Source organism: Mytilus californianus, unplaced genomic scaffold (genome assembly GCF_021869535.1).
Source record: "Mytilus californianus isolate M0D057914Y unplaced genomic scaffold, xbMytCali1.0.p SCAF_13, whole genome shotgun sequence".
NCBI classification, from domain to species: Eukaryota; Metazoa; Mollusca; class Bivalvia; order Mytilida; family Mytilidae; genus Mytilus; species Mytilus californianus.
Window position 1 is genome coordinate 33,877,010 of NW_026262615.1, and position 17,472 is coordinate 33,894,481.

Below are 17,472 nucleotides of genomic sequence, written 5' to 3' on the forward strand. Positions count from 1 at the left end.
TACCACAAAGGGAAGGCTGGGATTGAGTTTGGGGGTGATGAATAATAAGGGGGTTCAAAAAATTTGGGGGGGGATTTTTTTTTTTTTTCTTTTTTTTCTTTTTTTCCTTTTTTTTTTTCTTTTAAAATTTTCCATTTTAAGTTGGTTATTTCTGATTTATATTTAAAAGCAAATACTAATGATATGGCAGGAGATACACACCAAACAGGATGTGTAAATTATTATATAATAAGTATTGTGCAATAGCAAGAAATTTTCAATTCCACAGTATTGCACAATAGCAAGAAATCTTCAATTGCACAGTATTGCGCAATAGCAAGAAATCTTCAATTGCACAGTATTGCGCAATAGCAAGAAATATCCAATAGCACAATATTGCGCAATAGCAAGAAATTGTCAATTGTACAGTATTGCGCAATAGCAAGAAATATTCAATTGCACAGTATTGTGCAAAAGAAGATACTTCGTATAAATTGCTTATTTCTTGATCAATTTCAATGGGGTTTTATTCTTGAATTCTTGGGGTTCTTTAATATGCTGAATCTAACCGTGTATTAAGTTTTTGGATTTTGGGCCCCGTTTTTAAATTGGTCCACATTGAGGTCCAAAGGGTCCAAAATTTAACTTTGTTTGATTTCATCAAAAATTGAATTATTGGGGTTCTTTGATATGCCGAATCTAACCGTGTATTTAGATTCTTAATTTTTGGTTCCGTTTTCAAATTGGTCTACATTAAGGTCCAAAGGGTCCAAAATTAAACTTAGTTTGATTTTAACAAAAATTTTAATTTTAGGGTTCTTTGATATGCTGAATCTAAACATGTATTTAGATTTTTGATTATGGGCCCAGTTCAAGTTGGTCCTAATCGGGGTCCAAAATTAAACTTTGTTTGATTTCAACAAAAATTGAATATATGGGGTTCTTTGATATGCTGAATCTAACCATGTACTTAGATTTTTGATTTTTGGGCCCCGTTATCAACTTTGTCCACATTGAGGTCAAAAGGGTCCAAAATTAAACTTTGTTTGATTTCATCAAAAATTGAATTCTTGGGGTTCTTTGATATGCTGAATCTAACCATGTATTTAGATTTTGGATATTGGACCATAAAAGGTGAATGTCCAATTTAAAATTTTGAAGTTCTTAGACCACATTCATTCTGTGTCAGAAACCTATGCTGTGTCAAATATTTAATCACAATCCAAATTCAGAACTGTATCAAGCTTGAATGTTGTGTCCATACTTGCCCCAACTGTTCAGGGTTCGACCTCTGCGGTCGTATCAAGCTGCGCCCTGCGGAGCATTTTATTAAGACTGGTTTAAGTAATTTTACAATATCTGATTTTCATAAAAATTTCAACATGTTCAAATAGTTTATTATATACTTATATGATTAGTAGTAAATACATGTAAATTGTATGTTTAATACGACCAATGTGGTTTCCAACTTTGCTTTTGATTCTTACCTGGTACAGAAATAGTTCTTCATGTCTGTAAAACAATAACATTTATAGGATTTGATAAGACTGGTTAAGGAAGGTTTTATGTAAAACTCACAATTTTGTCAACAAAAGAAGCAATATTAAATCTATCTATTTAACCTTATTTTGTAATAGTTTGATGTTGTTTAAGGGAAACACAATATATAAGGCTAATTCAAAATAAATACCTTTATTGTGTAAATAAACCGATTTTGTGATAATAAATTTTCGCAGGGAATGATTTCAGTTTTCTGTTGATGTTCCACCCATTAAAACTCTATCAGTATTATTTCACGTGTTTGAATTATTCTGTGATTATGTGAAATAGAAATTAATATTTTCAAAATTTTATCTACTGTGGATTCATTATTTTTCGTTGGATACCAATGTTCGTGGGTACAGTTGAACCACGAAATTAAATGTTCAACGAATGACAAATTTTCTAGTGGCTTGCATGCAGATTTCGGCAAAACAACGAAATCAAATATCCATGAACATGCAAATTTTCCTTGATCCACGAAAATTGGTACCCACGAAAATAAATGAATCCACAGTATATTAAATTTATTCTAAATCTGAATTTTATGTGACCCAATATTGCAGATTATTAAGTGAAGTTATGGTTTTATTTTGGAATTTTTAAGAAGTTGTGATTACATATACATGATATATACATTATACATGTTATACATTTATGCATTTCAAAATGGAAAAGGTGAGTTCAGATGTTTATATAAGAGATAAATGAATTCATAAATATTAGTTTGATACTATTTTTATTTTTATATTTTATGGGTCGTAGGTCAGGGAGAAACAATGAATTAATTTATGCATGAAATACAACTTTTTACCTCCTTTGATAAGAGCAAATGATGAAACAAGAAAAATGCAAATTTTTTTTCTTCATGCAATTATCATTTATGTTTTTGAGTTAATTATGATTATAAGATTATTTTTAGGAATTGAATTAGAATTTTTAAGAACAACAAAATATTTTCTGATGTAATGTTAAAACTGTTTGCATTAAATTTGAAAGATTTCAATTTTCATTTGTAAAAATAAATATTGCATGTTTGTCTGAACTGATATTGGGATTAATGTAACTTACCTTAAACCACATGTTAAACCACATGTTACCCTTTGAAGGCTGAAACGATCTTATTAATATAAAACCCAATCATCACTTCCTGTTATGCCATAGGAATATTTGTTTATGGGTTGCAACTCTGATTTTTAGTCAAATAAATTAAAGACCTAGCTGATTTGACATCAAAGATAGCTTACATTAGGTTATTGATTTTCAGATGACATTGATTTTATTTCCAACAAGGATCACTGTACACAGGATATTGCCGGTTGTGTACTGTAAATTGAAACTGGTGTACCAGTTATTAGGGTAGCTGAAGCAAGTGGCAAAGAGTTGCACTAGATATCTGTTTTTTATATGTAAATGTAGTTAAATTTTACAAACTATATCTACAATTATATCCCATACGTGCAAGTTTCTTGTTACACTTGTGTAACCATATATATGCATTGAAAATCGTCTCTTGTGGATAGTGGTCTCATTGGCAATCATACCACAACTCCTTATTTTATACAGACGTGTTTTTTTCCCCCCCTCCACTATTCCAATTCTGGGTACACTGGTTTCAATTTACAGTACAGTACTGGTGTATTATTGGTGTACTGGATTTCACCGTGAGGAAGAAATTTGAATTTTGATTAAAATGTGATTGGACTAAATCTGACTTTTCTTATATAATTGTTATGTTTTATTTCCAAAATTTAGCTGTCAGCACAAACAAATATAAACGTAATGTTGGTAAGACACTCTGGTATCACCACAGGGTATTTTAGGGTAGCGCTTCTACACCGTTGAACTAAGGTACCACCCTTGGATTTTGAGATTAAATGAAATTTTTTTTATATGTTATGCAAATTGGTCTTACATCGAAATAAATTTTTGAACAGTTGAAAGACTTTGTTATAAGCACCAACTTTAAAATTGTATCTGTGGTGATCTCTGATGCAGTTCTTGTTTTAAAATTGAGAAAAAAAAGGATGGAAATAAATTTAACTGGTTTTGAGGAAGTTCAATGATTAGGCTAAACAATAACTGTGTTTGTCTCTCCCTGAATTTAGTCACAAAATGGAATAGATTTAAATAGGGTTGAGAGAATGTGGATTATAAAATGAACCAAAATTTCCTTCCTTTTAATGGTTATATGTTACTTTCGTTTTCAGTTAGGCCTTTACTTAAAAATTGTATGTTTCCCTAAGCCCAACCTGGAAAAATAGCTGTTCTTTTGAAAAATGATTGAGTACTTTAATGAGTGTTTGCTGAGCAATCACAGCCTTGTTAATATCATGCTTATAAGGTGTATATTGACTAATTTATATTTGAATGAAAGATTTTAATTTACTCAGATCGGTTTTGGAGAAACAAACAATAAGTTGAATTTGGCCATTTAAAGAACTTTATTTGTGTTGTTTATTGAAAATCAGAGAGAAAAGAAGTTAATCTCTATTCAAGTTTTCATATTATTTATTAGAATTGCATGCCTTAGAAGTTATTTCTATCTAAACAATTATCTATTTATATAAAATTAAGTACTAGTAGCGAACATCCTTGGAAGCATTTCTTTCTTTAATTATAATTTACTTCGCTGTGGTAGCAAAATTTTTGTCTTGCCCTCATTTTCAATTATTGAACATCGTTTTAAGAATATGTAATATGTTTAAAAATTGGGTGAAGTGAAGTAGATTTGTAAGATTTTATTTGCTTTTTGTTGACAGATGCATTATGGGAGTTTATTGTCTGTCCATCTTTCAGTGAATGTCTTGCAATAACATAAAAATGCTGACACAAAATCTCATCGGGGCCTCGGTGGCCGAGTGGTCTAAGTAATCGAACAGATTTGAATAACATTTTATCAAGAGAAAAGTAGTCGAACTACTGTATCACTAGCCTGTCAACACTGAGGTTGTGAGTTCAAATTTGTCACATTGCAGGTGCGTTAAACTCCAATTTTAATTGATTAGGATTGTCAGTTTTCATACCGAAGGTTTATGGTTATCTCCAGGCACTCCGGCTTCCTCCACCAATAAAAACTGACCGCCACAAACTTGCACAAACATGCTGAAAGTAGCGTTTAAACACCAATCAATAAAAACAAAATTTGATCAAATTTTGACACAATGTAAGCATGGTAAGGTTGAATGAAGACTAATTATATTTGATTGTGATACTTTTCAGCATAGTTGAATGTAATCAGTTACAGGATATTTATTGACAGAAACAAAGGTAGACAATTTATCTTGTTTATCACCATGACTTGAGTATGCTTCAATAAATCTGTATGAAAAAGGTTTTATAAAGGCAGGCCAACTTTCTAACTTGTTGATTTTAAGATAAGTTTAATTTGTCCTGAGTTATTTAACTTAAATCATCAAAAACTATGTGTAATTTTTCATATGTCTGGTGATTCCACTGAATCATGTTAAATATTTTGACTATATCACAAATAATTATAGAGGGAAAGTCGATTTCAGTTTTTAAATTTTTCAAAAACTTGACCCCCCTTACCAACTTTGGGTTTTAGTTGCCCTGATGTGCTTTCTCCTCCCTATTTTTTCAGTTCAGTATTTTGTGAAAATCATTTGAAATATTTCATCAGAAAAAAATTAAGAATATGAAATTATTTTTATTTTTTACTTTTATTGCCTTCCACTCAATTGCATAAGTCCTGAGAATAGAATAGCATTGAAGAGAAAGTTATGTTTTATGTCAACATAATTAGTCCATTGTAAAAATTTGTATTGATTGCATACAAAGTAAACAGTTATCTGAACTCTTATGCAAATGAAAGTCTGTGTTTGATAATTCAAAAGTCAATAGTCAATTACCATGTCATTTTTGTCATGCTATGATACTATTATAAACTTGTTGAGGGAATTACAATGTAGGTAATAATTAGCTTCATCCTTTTGTGGATTGTCTCAGAACACAACATGCAATAATAGACTTAAAAGTATTACATAAGGCTTCTGGATATTATTGAAATATGTTTGTTTTTTTTTCTATGACCCCAAAGTTTTTGTGGCAGTATAAAGAATGGTATTGATGTTGTCCTTGTCGTCATCCAACAACATTTGGTTTCTAGACAATAACTTGAGTACAAGGGTATGGATCTCTATGAAATCGAACCACAAGGTTCCATATCACAAAAGGAAGGTTGGGATTGATTTTGGGGGTCATTGTTCTAACTGTTGAGGAATAAGGGGCCAGAATCATTTTTCTTGTTTCAGGACAATAACTTGTGTTTAAGTGAATGGATCTCTATGAAATTGTACCACAAGGTTCAATACCAAATAAGGAACATTGTGATTGATTTAGGGGGTTATGGCCCTAACAGTTTAGGAAAAAGGGGCCAAAAACAATACTTTTCTAATACTTTGTATAAAGTGCTTATTTCTTGACCAATTTCATTGTGGTTTAGTTCAAAGTGAATGTGTTTTTAGATTTTGGGCCCAGTTTTTAAATTGTCCACATTGATGTCCAAAGGGTCCAAAATCAAACTTTGTTTGATTTCATCAAAAATTGAATAATTGGGGTTCTTTGATATGCCAAATCTAACTGTGTATTTAAATTTTTAATTTTTAGGCCCTGTTTTCAAATTGGTTCATATTAAGGTCCAAAGGATCCAAAATTAAACTTTGTTTGATGTTGAAAAAAATAAAAATTGAATTCATGGGGTTTTTTGATATGCTGAATCTAACTGTGTATTTAGATTTTTGATTTTGGGCCTGGTTTTCAAATTGGACCACATTATGTCCCATGCTGTGTCAAATATTTATCATACTCCAATTTCAGAGCTGTATCAAGCTTGAATGTTGTGTCCATACTTGCCCCAACTGTTCAGGGTTCAGCCTCCGCTGTTGTATCAAGCTGCGCCATTTGGAGCATTTTATTTTAAATGTACTACAGGGTTGTTTTACGACCTTAACTACCCATGAGGTTCTCGCCCAGTCAGCTTATACATCTCAATTTGCATTACTTGAATATCCTAAGGTTTAGATATGCAAAAGGGGGAAGGGTTGTTGCCATGTAAAACTGGTTAACCCCGCCACGTGTTGTGCCTATATCAAATTAGGCTTTCTGGACCATATGTTGATGGTTGTCTATTTTTTAGAGGAGTCAAGGGTTGGCAGTTGGTGTAGTCAAATAGTTTTGTTAAAGTTCCTTTTTACCTTGTTATAAAAACATACAGTAATTTCAAATTTTTTAAGAGAATATGAAATTTTATGCTTCCTTCCAAAGATTTGAGTTTTTATTATCAAACTATCTCATGTACAATGTATCTTTTTTGTACAACTGATAGCACAGATGTTGAAAAAATTGTTTTCAGCACAATTTTTAATTACACCAATATTTTATTTATCAATTAATTAATATAACTAAATTTTGAATTACAAAATAAACTTACTTTATTTAAGTTGAATATTTTCACAAACTTTTGACAGTGTTGCAGAATTATCAATTTTGTCTGAGCAGGAAGTCTGCTTAGTTTGAAAACTTCATAGGTGAGAACTTTGAGAAAACCCGCTGTAAAATTAAGATAACCATAACAACGCATAGATTAGAAAAAAATGTTTTCTAAACTAGTTTAAATTAGTAGTACCTTCTTCAGTCTTCAAAACATTGGTTCCACATTAAATAATATCCATGTTTAAAGTTATTCCCTGAAGGGCTAGCCATCCATCAAATTTGCATGAGTGACACATGTTCCGAAAACCAGGAAAATAGCGAAGTACATGATTGTATTGATTTTACTTTTAACACAACAATTTAGAAAGTTTCTTTTCTCATACATCTGTGCAATTGCTATGTTATACAGTGTTTAATACAAAAAGAGAATTAAAACGTTTTTATAAATCCTTGTGTTGTTACGAAATTTACAACTGCAACATGTGGGCTGTTCAATTGAAGCATGTACTGAAAATTGAATAGGTTGAATAACTGTTTAAAAGTTATACAATTTCTGAAGATTTCGTCATGATTTACAGTTTAATGGATCTAACTAATGGATGTATTAATTAGTATCAAATTTAGAGATTGGAGTGACAGAAAAATAGAGTTTATGGATGTTTTGGATATTTTTAGCTTCACGTTATTGTGCCTTTAACAATAAGATACAGCTAAATGAGCATATCTGTATTAAAAATTTAATAGACAACTGACATTTATTTTTTAAGTACTGTGACAAAAGTAATTTTCAAAGAAAATTGAATTTGGAACTGATCTGATTAAAACTTTGTGAAATCCACGATAAAATCTATCCTATGTTTAATGATATTTCTGGTTACTCCTGCTGATCATATACAGTTTCAGTAAGAGACGGGTTTACTAGTGTTCTTAATAGGCTAATCCATTAAGACAACAGGAAGAAAAAGGATTGGAACCATTTTATGTTTAGAAGTAAAACAATATTCTTCATCTGTTCTGGTATCAGGACCTAATTGCTGATAATTTTGAAAAGATTGGATATAAAGACATTGATTTTCATCACAATTTTTCGCTAATTTTGTTACGGGATATTTAGCTTGAATATTTCCGACTATTTGGTGAAGCTGTATTTCCTGTGTATAGCTGTAATGATGTCTTAAGTTTAGAAATAGTATTGACCATTTAAATTGATGTATGACCTTTGTTCAAAGGAAGGAAAACTTGAAATTTTCTAAACATCTCACTGTCAGAGAGTTTATTTGATTTAGTTATAACAATTTTTGGAATATATAAATAGATATTATAATAAAACGTTTTTTAATTGTGTGACTCCTCGCTTGTTTCAAGAGATTTTTGTTAAAAAATTTAACAACATATTAGATGAACTTTTGATAAAATTCTACCAAGTTTTTGCTGATGGATTTAAAAGATGTGAAATATTTTTAAGAGAAAACAGTCATCTGGTACAAACCATACTTTGAGCAATTTAAATTGAACGCTATCTTGAATTTAATTTTAAAAAATCTCATTATGAAATCAATGAGGAGACAATCGTCCTACGTTGTGACAGGGACAAAGTCAGCGGATGTGGATAAGGAACAGGATGTATCCACTACAATGCAGCAGGGAAAGTTCCGAAAGTTAGTTCTTCCCCGTCGATTTTCTACCCCAGTATTTGGGTTTAGGGAAGAGGAAGAATCTATGGAATCTCGTCACCTAATTGAAGCTGACCAGTTTGTCACTAAACAGTATTTAGAAAAGAAAGGGAAAGGTAGACTTGAAACAATATACATTTTCTTTGCACATGTTGCATGCATAAATATTATTTGGTAAATTAAGTTGGAATAGCATTCAAAATTTATGAACAAATGTACTGATTTTATTTCAGAGTCACATTGTTATCCAGGTAACTATAAGTATATATAATAATATATCTTTCCAGTTTGCATTTTGGCCGATTTTTACTTGATTTTAAAGACTGTATGCACTTTTTAGCATTTACAGGGGACCAGAAATTACCAGTTTTGAGACAGGGAAAGGAAGTGGAATGCAAGCTTAAGTCTGTACTGTAAATTAAGAAATTATTGCATGCATTTATTATTGCGATTATTGAAGAATTGACAAAAATGCTAAATTAGTTTTTAATGATTTCAGAAAAAATTGGCAAACAGATATATGTATCGAATTCAGAATGTGAGTTCTTATTATTCCAGTCCCATTATTGGCATTTAGAAAATTATCGCAATAATTTCAGAATTTACCGTATATGCTTGATAGTCATGATAGGTCTACCTGTATCATATCTTAAGTTTTGTATTTGAACCATGCAATAGGTAAACATATCTATCTGTTATATTGTACATTTTCAGGAGCACAAGTGGCCACCAGTTTATTACAACAGAGAGCCAATGATGTCAGAAGTAACCGAGTCAACTGGCAGTCTTATCTACAGTAAGTCCTTAGAACATTATTGACTATAGCATTGTTGTACCCCCACAGCTGTACAATTGGGGCTGTATTGTAATTCACTTGTCCAGCCATTTGTCCCTCACTTCGTTGTCCATTAATATTATCGTCACACTTTTGTCAGAAATTATTAAACAGAATGACTTCATATTTGGTCAGCAACTTGACTGTAACGGCCTGACCATTTAGTATAACCGACGATTGAGTTCAAGCAAGAAAGACTATCAGGTGCTGATACTTTATTCCTAAACCAATCTAACAAATGGTAAAAAGCTGAAAATACAAAATGAAATACAATTGCAATTATAAGGTGAAATTTCCAGTATATCACGGATAAAGAGTTCAAATATGTGATGAATGGATTGAAAGCATCAAATACAATGTTATAAATGTAAGTCACTCTGTGGTTAGCCACAAATTGTGTCCAAGATGATGTTTGTCCTTAAATGTTCTCCAGTTCTGTGATGACCTTGCAGTTCAGTTCGAGATATGTGTAAGAAAGGGAACAGATAACGATGATAACGATATTTTTAAGTTCTTATACGGTTTAAAGATGAATAATCCTTCTAGGTCAGGAACACATAAACAGATTAAGAATATAATCCAACGAACTATATGAATTGAGAAACGAGGTAACAGAATATTGACAGTGATGAGTTGTAATATTTGTGCACTTTTTGGATCTCTTCAGATACCTTCTTCTTTCTGATACTTTGAATTTTTCGATATGTTGAAAGAACCTAAAATTGTTCATCCACTTTTGGACCATTGAACTTTTTTGGTGGATAGTTGTCGCATTGCCAATTATGCCACATTTACTTATTTTTATAAATAACGAGATATAAATAATTTTTTAACATTTGATTGATCTATATAAAGATAATGTTATTTTGATTTACAGAGGACAGATGATATCACATGAAGATTTCCAGTTTATATCAAAGTTTGACAACGCTAATTCAGAAGTCAAGAATGCCATCCTTATGGATAATCCACAACAGGTATATAAATGTTGGTTTTTCTTTCAAGACTTGTAGTTAACTTTCAATCACCAGCCATGACACTTATTAGTGTACATATGTTATATACATTTGCTGTGGCATGGGTGGCCAAGTCGTTTAAGCAGTTCAACTTCTGTATCACTATGAAAATAGAAGATGTGGTATGATTGCCTCACTTGAGACCAAATGACATAGAAGTTAACAAATAAAGGTCACCGTATAGCCTTCAACAATGAGCAAAACCCATACCTCATAGTAAGCTATAACAGGCCCCCAAATTACAAATGTAAAACAATTCAAACGAGAAATGTATCACTAGCCTGTCAACACTGAGGTTGTGAGTTTGAACCCTGGACATGACATGTGTTGACTCCAATCTTGATTGACTAGGATTGTCCATTTTCCTACCGAGGTCAGTGGTTCTCTCTGGGCACTCTGGCTTCCTCCACCCATAAGAACTGACTGCCTTGAAATAGTCAATAGTGCTGAAAGTGGAGTTAAACACCAGATCCTGAAAAAATGTTAAAATCAGTAATTATATATATATTGTCCAACTGTGAAATGAAAAAAATGTTTACTGTTGTAAGTTGGACATATTACAAATTTTAAGAAACAGAATGATAATTTTTTTTACCAATAAACTAATTATCTAAAGGTCCTATATTTTTACGTTTTTATTTGTTTTTGTTTAATAACTTGTTCCTAGCATCATTTAATAGGAATTATTACAACTGTAGATCATTATTTGTTTGACTTAAGGGACGTTGACTCCTGAAAATACATCTGTTATTGTATTCATAAAAAAAGATTGGATTACCTTTCTAATAAATGTATATAAGCAGTTACAATGATTAATTTGTTGTCAATACTTAGTTCAATGTACATGTATTGTTTGTGCAAAAAGACCTGAAATTTTGAAATATTGCAAATAATTGTCAAGATTAGGTGTTGTAAAGAATATTGATAATAAAATACATGCATGAGTTTCTATTTTAAAAAGAAATGATTCAAAGAAGACAACTTCATTTATAGTTAACCTTGTTTGGAAATGCCAAAATTGCCTATAACTGAGGATCGGTAAGGGAAATGGTGTTTCTTTGGTCCTGTATTCTTCAGTTTTTATTCCATTTTTCTCTATTCTTATTTTTTTTACCCGATATTACAAATCTCTGGTCTTTATTTTGTTTGTCTTTTTTCTCTATTCTTTATTGTTTGCCCTTTATTCTCGATTTTGTTAACCCCATCCAGACTGTCAATTTGCTTCAGTGGCATTAGTTAAAAAAGTGAAAATGAAAAATTCTTACTTAATGCGTCATTTGTGGATAAATGAAGAAGTAGGATATACATCATTGAGAATGTAGCCCAACAACAAATAAAACTTTATATAAGTTTTGATAAAATAAACTCATCATAGATACCAGGCTTTAAATTTTGTACACCCTACATAGTTTTGTCAACAAACGACTTATCAGTAACGCTCAAATACAAAAAAATAAAAAAAGACCAAATAAAGTACAAAGTTGAAGAGCATTGAGGACCCAAACTGGTAAAAAACAATATTTCCATAGAGATGGTGGGAAGTTATCTCATGAACATAAACTTAAAAACTGACAAATTTTTTTTGCATTGTGATACATTCTACTCTGTGTGAAGTAGGAAGGGGTAACTGTTCAAGTCCATCTTATGTCATTTGGGATACATTCTACTCTGTGTGAAGTAGGAAGGGGGGTAACTGTTCAAGTCCACCTTATGTCATTTCATTGTTCTTAATTTCTGTTGTGGTTCTCCATTTCTGTGTTTAATGTTTAATTTAGAGATTATTTGTTATTTTATCTTTTTTTTTCAATATCAATACATTTTACCTATTGTTTGTTTCAGTTTGCCAAGACAATGTTTAGTCTAATGAACAGAATAGCTAAAGACCAAACTTTACAGTATATATTGACCATGTTAGATGATGTTCTTCAGGTAAGGTTAACAGAATAGCCAAAGACCTGACTTTACAGTATATATTGACCTTGTTAGCTGATGTTCTTCAGGTAAGGTTAACAGAATAGCTAAAGACCAAACTTTACAGTATATATTGACCATGTTAGATGATGTTCTTCAGGTAAGGTTAACAGAATAGCCAAAGACCAAACTTTACAGTATATATTGACCATGTTAGATGATGTTCTTCAGGTAAGGTTAACAGAATAGCCAAAGACCTGACATTACAGTATATATTGACCATGTTAGATGATGTTCTTCAGTTAAGGTTAGCAGAATAGCCAAAGACCAAACTTTACAGTATATATTGACCATGTTAGATGATGTTCTTCAGGTAAGGTTAACAGAATAGCCAAAGACCAAACTTTACAGTATATATTGACCATGTTAGATGATGTTCTTCAGGTAAGGTAAACAGAATAGTCAAAGACCTGACATTACAGTATATATTGACCATGTTAGATGATGTTCTGCAGGTAAGGTTAACAGAATAGCTAAAGACCAAACTTTACAGTATATATTGACCATGTTAGATGATTTTCTTCAGGTAAGGTTAACAGACTAGCCAAAGACCAAACTTTACAGTATATATTGACCATGTTAGGTGATGTTCTTCAGGTAATGTTAACAGAATAGCCAAAGACCTGACATTACAGTATATATTGACTATGTTAGATGATGTTCTTCAGGTACAACTTTTTATAGGACTGAAAATATATATGCTTAACTAACAAGAAGATTGTTTATGACAAAAGGGCCATTGTTAGGTGTTATCGTTCAAATATTTCTTAACTTCTTAACCCAAATATGTGCATTGTCATCTTGAATATCCAAAGAACACATATGGTGCTGAGTGTTTAAAGCGACAACCCACATAAAAGGAGACAGCATTTATAAATCGGACTAGAAAACGTTTTGTTATAGACAAAGATTAACAAAGTAGCCACATTTTGTAAAACTGATGACATGTCGATATATTCAAAACACAATAGTCAATTAGTGGTCAAATTTTTATACCAACCAAATTTGGAGTGAAAATGACATTTAAAAAAAATGGTTGTAAACACAGAAAATCAAAATTAGAGAAAATATGGTGATGCATGAAAACTGCTGTTAATTGTTTCGCCCTGAGTCAAAGGTTGTCACAAAAAATCTGCAAATTTCACCAGACTTATTTCAAATCTAATCATGGATTGAGATAAGAATCTATGAACTATCATTTGTTATGTTGTCAATGGAGAATGTATTTTGAGTTGTTGTTATGTGTAAAGGAGAGTTTAATGCATGTCAGTTGTTATGTGTAAATGAGAGTTTAATGCATGTCAGTTGTTCTGTGTAAAGGAGAGTTTAATGCATGTCAGTTGTTATGTGTAAAGGAGAGTTTAATGCATGTCAGTTGTTCTGTGTAAAGGAGAGTTTAATGCATGTCAGTTGTTATGTGTAAAGCATGTCAGTTGTTATGTGTAAAGGAGAGTTTAATACATGTCAGTTGTTCTGTGTAAAGGAGAGTTTAATGCATGTCAGTTGTTCTGTGTAAAGGAGAGTTTAATGCATGTCAGTTGTTCTGTGTAAAGGAGAGTTTAATGCATGTCAGTTGTTCTGTGTAAAGGAGAGCTTAATGCATGTCAGTTGTTCTGTGTAAAGGAGAGTTTAATGCATGTCAGTTGTTATGTGTAAAGCATGTCAGTTGTTATGTGTAAAGGAGAGTTTAATGCATGTCAGTTGTTCTGTGTAAAGGAGAATTTAATGCATGTCAGTTTTTATGTGTAAAGGAGAGTTTAATGCATGTCAGTTGTTATGTGTAAAGGAGAATTTAATGCATGTCAGTTGTTATGTGTAAAGGAGAGTTTAATGCGTGTCAGTTGTTATGTGTAAAGGAGAGTTTAATGCATGTCAGTTGTTATGTGTAAAGGAGAGTTTAATGCATGTCAGTTGTTATGTGTAAAGGAGAATTTAATGCATGTCAGTTGTTCTGTGTAAAGGAGAATTTGATGCATGTCAGTTGTTCTGTGTAAAGGAGAATTTAATGCATGTCAGTTGTTCTGTGTAAAGGAGAGTTTAATGCATGTCAGTTATGTGTAAAGGAGAGTTTAATGCATGTCAGTTGTTCTGTGTAAAGGAGAATTTAATGCATGTCAGTTGTTCTGTGTAAAGGAGAGTTTAATGCATGTCAGTTATGTGTAAAGGAGAGTTTAATGCATGTCAGTTGTTATGTGTAAAGGAGAGTTTAATGCATGTCAGTTGTTCTATGTAAAGGAGAGTTTAATGCATGTCAGTTGTTCTGTGTAAAGGAGAGTTTAATGCATGTCAGTTGTTCTGTGTAAAGGAGAGTTTAATGCATGTCAGTTGTTATGTGTAAAGCATGTCAGTTGTTATGTGTAAAGGAGAGTTTAATGCATGTCAGTTGTTCTGTGTAAAGGAGAATTTAATGCATGTCAGTTGTTATGTGTAAAGGAGAGTTTAATGCATGTCAGTTGTTATGTGTAAAGGAGAATTTAATGCATGTCAGTTGTTATGTGTAAATGAGAGTTTAATGCGTGTCAGTTGTTATGTGTAAAGGAGAGTTTAATGCATGTCAGTTGTTATGTGTAAAGGAGAGTTTAATGCATGTCAGTTGTTATGTGTAAAGGAGAATTTAATGCATGTCAGTTGTTCTGTGTAAAGGAGAGTTTGATGCATGTCAGTTGTTCTGTGTAAAGGAGAATTGAATGCATGTCAGTTGTTCTGTGTAAAGGAGAGTTTAATGCATGTCAGTTATGTGTAAAGGAGAGTTTAATGCATGTCAGTTGTTCTGTGTAAAGGAGAATTTAATGCATGTCAGTTGTTCTGTGTAAAGGAGAATTTAATGCATGTCAATTGTTCTGTGTAAAGGAGAGCATAATGCATGTCAGTTGTTATGTGTAAAGGAGATTTTAATGCATGTCAGTTGTTCAGTTTAAAGGGGAGTTTAATGCATGTAAGTTGATTTGCATGTGTTGAAGGAGATTAAATGGGCAAATCATTTAAATGATGAGTAACTAATTTTAGTTTTAATTTAAAAAATAAATTGCACAATTTCTGGTAGAATACAGTATTTCAAATATGTATATTTTCAGGATGATAAAAGCAGGGTAGAAATATTTAAGGAATATTCCAGGAAGAACAAAGAGTCTGTATGGGTTCCATTTCTACACCTTCTTAATAGGGATGACAGATTTATAGTAAATCAGGTAGGAACTATCAAATCGTTGAATCAATGTAGTTTTGTTTAAAAAATACTGACCTAAACACTTTTTCACTAGCTATGGGTTTTAGGACCACTGTAGAAAGTTGAAAACTGGTTGTCTGTTTTAAATTTTACTATAAGAAATTATAGGGTATACGGTTTTGTCAACAAATCAGCTGGAAAAAACTCAGTTAAAGTAAAATAAATAAAAAAACTAAACTCCAAGGAAAATTCAAAAGGGAAAGTCCCTTAACAAATGGCAAAATCAAAAGCTCAAACACATCAAACAAATATAAAACAACTGTCATATTGCTGGTTTCGTACAGGCATTTACTTATGTAGAAAATGGTGGATTAAACCTGGTTTTATAGCTAGATAAACCTCTCAATTGTATGATGTAAATGATTATTTGTTCATAAATTGAATTTTTCCCTGTTTAAAAAAATTTAGAAACAAGAAATTCTTTAAAAAATAATTTCACAAATTGTACATAATATTGACCATCATTGGGAGCAACTCAAGCTACTACATGAATAGATAAAAATTAAATGTTCATTCACCAATGTACTCATAAATTTAGAGAATAAGCAAGCTTATTGAAAATAAGGATTAGTCTCATGCCAGTTGGCATTTTATTAACTAGACATGCTTATTTGCCATATTTCATTGTGTGTTGCAAATTTTTCATGCTATACATACTGTGGATTCATTTATTTTCGTGGGTATCAATTTTCGTGGATTGAGGAACACTTGCAATTTCTTGGATATTTGATTTCGTGGTTTTGCCAATCTCTGCATACAAAGCCAAATTAACAATTGTAATTCGTTGAACATTTGAATTCGTGGTTCACCTGTACCCACGAAACCCACGAAAATTGGTATCCAACGAATATTAATGAATCCACAGTATTCCATAACACAGGTAATCCTTTCTTTCAAAACATATTGATCTCACAAAACATGTTTAACCCGCCGCATTTTTGCGCCTGTCCCAAGTCAGGAGCCTCTGTTAGTCTTGTATGTTTTTTAATTTTAGTTCATTTATATGTTTTGGAGTTTAGTGTGATGTCCATTTTCATTGAACTATTACACATTTTTGTTTAGGGGCCAGCTGAAGCCCGCCTCCAGGTGGGGGATTTTCTCGCTGTGTTGAAGACCCATTGGTGGCCTTTGGCTGTTTTCTGCTCTTTGGTCGGGTGGCTGTCTCTTTGACACATTCCCCATTTCCATTCTCAATTTTATATTTATTATTTTCATCATTTCAAAAGTTGTCTCCCATGTCTGGGATTTTCATGAATTGACTTGAAAGGTATTCTGTGTTTATGTGTTCTGTACCACTCATATATATATATATATATATATATATATATATACAAGTCTAAATTGAAAACAACGTTCTATCCTATGATTGCGTTGGATAAAAACCGCAATTTTTATACGTGTGCATGCAAAACAAATTTCTTGGTAGAGGGGTCTAAATACAGCACAAACAACATTTTCCAAAAGACCAAATGAGTGAAAAAGTATATTTTAACAAAACGCATTTGACTAACAGGTCGAACATCAAATGTTCTTAAATCCTGCTGACTGCCATTGGCGATTACCAAATAAAAGGATCACAAGGTGTAATAAATGGATCTTAACTATAAATTTAATACCAAAAAGAAAACAATAAACTTGCGGCGAAGATGGTATACCGCAAACAAAGGTGCAAAGATTTTTTGTACACCATATCCGGATTTCGACAATTAATGTCTCTTCAGTGATGTTAGGAATCGAAAACGGTTATTGGAAGGCCACATAATTTACCTCAATTTAGGA

At 31.8% G+C, this 17,472-nt stretch overlaps 1 protein-coding gene across 4 annotated transcripts in view; it reads left to right on the plus strand.

Annotated features, from left to right (window-relative positions):
* LOC127723540 (V-type proton ATPase subunit H-like) overlaps positions 1-17,472 on the plus strand; it is a 50,002-nt gene that overhangs the window by 12,977 nt on the left and 19,553 nt on the right. For all 4 annotated transcript variants that reach the window (XM_052230190.1, XM_052230191.1, XM_052230189.1 and 1 more), the window contains 4 exons: positions 9,360-9,441; positions 10,358-10,457; positions 12,336-12,425; positions 15,542-15,655. In XM_052230190.1, the coding sequence (XP_052086150.1) occupies positions 9,360-9,441; positions 10,358-10,457; positions 12,336-12,425; positions 15,542-15,655 (386 nt within the window). The remainder of the gene's footprint in view (positions 1-9,359; positions 9,442-10,357; positions 10,458-12,335; positions 12,426-15,541; positions 15,656-17,472) is intronic.